Source organism: Phasianus colchicus, chromosome 39 (genome assembly GCF_987193195.1).
Source record: "Phasianus colchicus chromosome 39, bPhaCol1.hap1.1, whole genome shotgun sequence".
In the NCBI taxonomy this organism is placed as follows: domain Eukaryota; kingdom Metazoa; phylum Chordata; class Aves; order Galliformes; family Phasianidae; genus Phasianus; species Phasianus colchicus.
The window spans coordinates 533,773-539,298 of record NC_143474.1 but is presented as its reverse complement, the minus strand read 5'-3'; the positions used below and the strand labels follow the sequence as shown (position 1 = coordinate 539,298).

The window sequence follows — 5,526 nt, the reverse complement described above, 5'->3', positions numbered from 1 at the left end:
CAGTAATTCCCAGGATGATCTCCTCCATAATTTTGCCAGGTGCCACAGTGAGACCAGCTGGCCTGTAATTAGCAAGGTCATCTTTCTTGCTCAGCTTGGAAACTGAGATGTTTGCCAGCTTCCAGTCAACATGTTGAGATTCCCAAGACCCTTGGGTAAACCCCACAGCCCATACATTTACATGCCTACAACTGGAGCAGCAAATCCCACGCAGGTTGATAGTCAGTTCCTGCCCCGTAGGCTTACCTCACTCTGTGTATCCATTCACATTCCTTTCCTCACAAACTCTAGAAGAACATCTCTGCTCAGAGGAGCTGGACTTCTGCCCTGCTTCTTGACTTGCTACGCATTGAAGAGGAAAAAAACTGAGTTTTTTTAATTCTGAATGCAACTAAACATGATGTGTGATAAAACATGTGAGGAGGGCAGCAGTTAAAATGACTCAAAGAGGAAAACCTGCTTTGCTCTTTATTTTTTTTTCTACCCAATGCGAATCAACACAGCAGTTCTGAGATTACGGTGATGTAAGATGAAAACACAGAATAGCGAGAATGCTTTTTGGGGGAACCTAAAAGGAAAGAGGAGACACATGAGGGATGCCACTGGACAGGAATTCATTGGATGCAGTTTAAAAGTAAATCATCCCAGCTCATGGCTGGGTGGTTGTATCCTGTTGCTGGGGATCCCAACACCTTGCAGTTGCTTGCTTCCTCCCCATGCATTTTCCCTTGGAGCTGTGAGTTCCTGCCACCTCCAGGGCCCTGCTGTACCTCTCCTGCACCAGACCAGGCACCTGCTCCCTGGGATGGAGGAAGCAGAGCTCATCGGTACTGCAATCATCATCTCCTCGCAGCCTCCTGGGGAGGTCAGGGAGCATTCAGAGAACCTCACCTGACAACATAGGCAAACTCCTGCTGGCTTCACTGGCTCACCAACATCAACCTCCACTTTCTGCAAACTGCATTCCAAGCGCAGCAGCTTTAGCTGAGCACAGCAAATGTGAAGGCCCTGCTGCAGGAGATCTCAGACACAACTTCCCAAGGTCAAAGCAAAAACCTTCAAGCTCAAAAGGGATCACTTGCAAGGCAAGCACACACTGGAAAACACTCTGATATCTCTGTGCTGTGGGGATGAGCTACTGGTGCACCCTGTGGAATTGCACTGCTTTTCTTCCTACCACCTTCAGAAACCTGGGATAGTGAATTTAGGAAAAACAAGCTCAGCTTTTTGTAGTTTTATTGGAGACAAACAAGGCTTGGTGTCACAGCTGCTCTGACCAGCTGATTAAAGCATTCTGGAAGAGCAGTAGAACCAATGTGCAGGAAGGATGATAGGGTTGTGTGAAAGAAATGCCTTTCCCAGAAGCAAGCACTGGACTGGAGGAGGCACCAAAACCAAACCCTGCTTGCACCTTTCCCTCTCCTCATTCCACATGCTGACATTGATTTTAAGAACAACAAGCAAGAAAACAGTGAATCAGAACTTGTTTGGAAGCTCTTCCCACACTTAGAACACTTGTAGGGTCTCCCCGCTGCGTGGATGTGCTGGTGCCCATTCAAGTCATAACAACTCAGCCACTTTATTCACCCCCTTCCCATTACTCAACAGATGATTCTCAGAAAACCTCCAAGAGCCACATTACTGCTCTCCTGACCCTTCTCTCAGATTCATCAGTGCACTCAAATTACTGAGAGCAACACAAGCACACAGACACACAGAACATCCCTACACAGCCGCTTCTCCTTAGGAAACGGCATCAAAAAGCTGCTGGCAGGAAGAGCAGAAGAGGAAAGCGGGCATGGTGAGAGAACTGCTTTGGGCAGCAAGGAAAGGCCATCTGAAGCTCCTGGCTTAAGTCCCTTCTGCAGAGGGTGCCAGTGATGCCACCTCCTTTGCAAACTCCTCCTGTGTGGGGAGAAGTATCTGGGTCTCCCTCATCCTTGGGCTCACCAGAATCCTCTGGGATCTACTGAGGGCTGAGCTCCAGATGAAGCTCTTCCCACACTGCCTGCAAACAGAATTTTTTCCTTCCTGTGACACATCAGCCAAGCTGAGATTTCCATTGGGCCCTCACCTGCTCCCCCACAGCAGATGAGTTTCTACAGGGGAGATCAGAAGTGAATTCCAAGGCATCTCCCTGCACACAGACCTGACAGAAATGTGCCGCAGAGGGTTTCCAGTGGCTGTGACAAATCCCACTCTGGATTCTCCTTAGAGTGTCCACACAATACCTTGACTGCAGCTGAATGAGAGCAACAGGGGTAATACCCTTGCAAAGAATGAGAAAGGGGATTCAGTTTGGCCACAGAGCTCTTCCTCTACTCAAGGGATTTGTAAGGTTCATCACCACACAAAGCCACAGGTGGTGACCAGGCTGGGGCTCTGGCTGAAGCTCTGCCCACATTTGGGGCATTGCAGGCTCTGTATCCTGTGTGGCTGTGCTGGTAGGTAACAAGGCTGGAACTGCTTCTGAAGGTTCCCCGTGTCTTGGGATGCTTCTAAAGCCCGTGTGTGCTGCCGATGTACTTGTGGGTATTGAGACTAGATCTGTGTTTATAGCTCTTCTCACACTCAAGACACTTATAGGGTCTCTCTCCGGTGTGCATGCGCTGGTGGCGCTTCAATAGTGAACTGCTTTTAAAGTTCTTTCCACACTGAGGACATTTATAGGGTCTCTCTCCTGTGTGGATGCGCAGGTGCAGCTTCAATTCATAACTTCTTTTGAAGCTCTTCCCACACTCTAGACACTTGTATGGTCTCTCTCCTGTGTGGATGCGCTGGTGCTGTTTCAATTCAGTACTGCTTTTGAAGCTCTTCCCACACTCACGACACAAAAAAGGTCTCTCCCCTGTGTGGATGCGCTCGTGGTGCATCAGATCAGAACTTCTTTGGAAGCTCTTCCCACATTCAGAACACTTGTAGGGTCTCTCCCCTGTGTGGATGCGCTGGTGCTGGTTCAATTCAGAAGTTCTTTTGAAGCTCTTCCCACATTCAGGACACTTAAAGGGTCTCTCTCCTGTATGGAGGCGCAGGTGGCGGGTTAGGTGGGATCTCCATCTGAAGCACTTTCCACAATCAGAGCACTTGTACGGGCTCTTTGTTGAGTGTATGCACCGGTGGTTAACAATGCTGGAATCTATATTAAAGCTTTTCCCACACTCAGCACACTGATTCTTCTTTTTCCACACACCCATGCTGCTGCAGTCTTCAGGCTGATTTTGACCTACACTGAAGTCCAGTGAGTTCCTTGATGTCTTTCCCAGATGCTTTCCCAGTGCCTTCTTGATGTGCTCACCCTGACCTTCCTCTAGGCCTCTTTGGACATCCCTTCTGATTTCCTCCACGGAGATGCCACTCCACTGCCATTTGACCACACCATATTCCTGCAGATCCTCCAACATATCTGCAATCCTAATTCCTGCTGGATGACAGGAAGTCCAGAAATAGCACACAGTGCCCAAAATTAAACACAGATGGCTCTTTCAACCCCATCCACCTCCTTCCCTCCACCACCTCACCTGGGCTGAGGTCTCCTGGAACGGCCTCAGGGCTACACACATCTGGGACCCAAGGGTCTTCCCCTCCTTCAAGCAGGGAGATCAGCATGGGTTTGGGGGCTGGAAGTGGAGCTTCAATGATAGAAAGATTGGACATAAGAATGTTTTCCTGATTCTGGCACAGCTGCTTGTCCAACAACTCCACTCTCAGTCCCGCCCCACAATAAAAGCACAACTAGGGCCAGAATAACATTTATAGAATTATAATTTTATAGAATATCCTTTCATATTTTTCAAACTGCTCTATGCCGAAGGTTTCAAAAATGTTTATGGGAATGGAATAAAGAGACAATTAATACCTAAGAAGTAACCTGGGAGTAGTCTGGCTGCTGGAGCTGCCAGCGCCATGCAACGCAACAACACAAGGGCTGTCTGCAGGGAGATGGTTCTCCCCCTCCTGGCTGATGCCTGCTTGCCAGCACTGACACCGGGGCTTTTATCAGAGTGCAGTGCGTACTGAGCCCTCCTGAAACTCATGCTTCTCAGTATTTCCTTTGTTGCTGTTGCAGTTATCAATATGTAACTGCACAGCTATTATTCCAGGCCTGGCCTGCAGAGGCTCATTCTGCACAGCCAAAGGTGCCCTAACGAGGAGGAAAGGCAGCAAAGCCCTCACCCAGCGAGGCCACGCACTGGTACGTCTCCAGCATCACGTCCCGGTAGAGCGCTCGCTGCGCAGGGTCCAGCAGCGCCCACTCCTCCCTGCTGAAATACACGGCCACCTGCGCAAAGCTCACCGGCTCCTGCAAGCAAAGAGGCTCCTTGCTGGGAACAGCCAAGGCCCAGGGAAGCAGCTCGCACAGGACACAAACTCCCGTCCCAGCCGCTTCTCTGGCCCCAGCACACACCTGCTGCCTGAGGGCACCTCCCTCTCCCCCGGCATTCGCATCCCTCGCCCCTCCGCCTCTCCTGCCTGCTGCCCCCAGCCCCTACCTGACACGGATGTGCTGTGGCCATCTGCTGCTCTCCTGCAGGTGAGATGATCACGGCCGGAAGGCAGAAGTCCAACTGGAGCCTGCAGGGACAAGAGAAATGGCAGGGGAGCTGTGAGGGAACGCAGCAGTCCCTGTCCCAGCCCAGCCCTCCACAGCCCAGCTGCAGGACACTGCCTGCCTGGGGGACCACAATGACCACGTAGTTTCAACCCCCTGCTATGTGCAGAGTTGCCATCCACCAGACCAGGCTGCCCTGAGCCACAGTCAGCCTGGCCTTGAATGCATCCAGCAATGGGGCACCCACGACATCTCTGGGCAGCCTGTTCTCGCGCTTCACCACCCCCCAAGTGCAAAACTTCATCCAGAATGTCTAAACTAAATCTCCTCTGTCTCAATTTAAAACCATTCCCCCTTGTTCTGTCACCATCCACCCACGTAAGCTGTCGTTCCTCCTCCACTTTATGCATCTCCTACAAGTCCTGAAAGGCCACAATGACGCCTCCCCGGAGCCTTCTCTTCTCCAAGCTGAACGAGCCCCGCTCCCCCACTGCACCAGGAATGCCTCGGCGGCTGCATTTCCCTCCTCCCCCACCAGGCGGCGCTGCTCCCCACTCAGCTCAGCACGCACCCTGCGCTCCCTTCCAGGGCCCGTTCTCAGCAGCGGGCGCCCTTTGCACAACGCAGCCTGGGCTGCGCTTTGCTGACGTGCAGATGTTGCCTGCTGGGTCCCCGAAGGGAAACTGCGGGCTGCCGGGGAAGGGGAGTGGAGTGGAAATTCCCCCCTTGGAGGCTTCACATTCACGCACTCAAAAGGAGGCATCGGGGAGTTGAAAGCTTCCATCAATCCATGCGTGCAGAGCTGCGGAGCGAGGTCACCTCGTGTCTGCCGTGGCCCAGAGGGAGAAACGCACTCCCAGCTGCGCTGCGTTACACAGAGCCAAGCGGGCAGCAGAGCACGCTGAGCTCCTCTGCTCACTTCCTCGCTGTCCCAGCTCCAACCCCTTCCTGTGCCCCTCGGAGCCCAAGCCGGGCTG

The 5,526-nt window shown here is 52.2% G+C and overlaps 1 protein-coding gene across 1 annotated transcript; it reads right to left on the bottom strand.

Annotated features, from left to right (window-relative positions):
- Window positions 1-1,425: 1,425 nt before the first annotated feature.
- Window positions 1,426-5,312, bottom strand: LOC149913283 (uncharacterized). The gene is made up of 4 exons (XM_090130107.1): window positions 5,085-5,312; window positions 4,174-4,486; window positions 3,519-3,629; window positions 1,426-3,421 (listed from the first exon to the last, which is right to left on the bottom strand). Exons 1-4 carry the CDS (start codon window positions 5,310-5,312, stop codon window positions 2,499-2,501), a joined length of 1,575 nt encoding a protein of 524 aa, XP_089986233.1. The 3' UTR covers window positions 1,426-2,498.
- Window positions 5,313-5,526: the final 214 nt, after the last annotated feature.

Bases quoted from the DNA above. Each gene is read 5' to 3' on its own strand.
- LOC149913283 (XM_090130107.1), bottom strand. From the start codon at position 5,312: ATGCCTCCTTTTGAGTGCGTGAATGTGAAGCCTCCAAGGGGGGAATTT. The intron at 4,487-5,084 runs GTGGGGGAGGAG...CGTGTCAGGTAG, and splicing joins GTGGGGAGCAGCGCCGCCTG to GGGCTGGGGGCAGCAGGCAG. The intron at 3,422-3,518 runs GTGAGGTGGTGG...CCTGTCATCCAG, and splicing joins TCCAGGAGACCTCAGCCCAG to CAGGAATTAGGATTGCAGAT.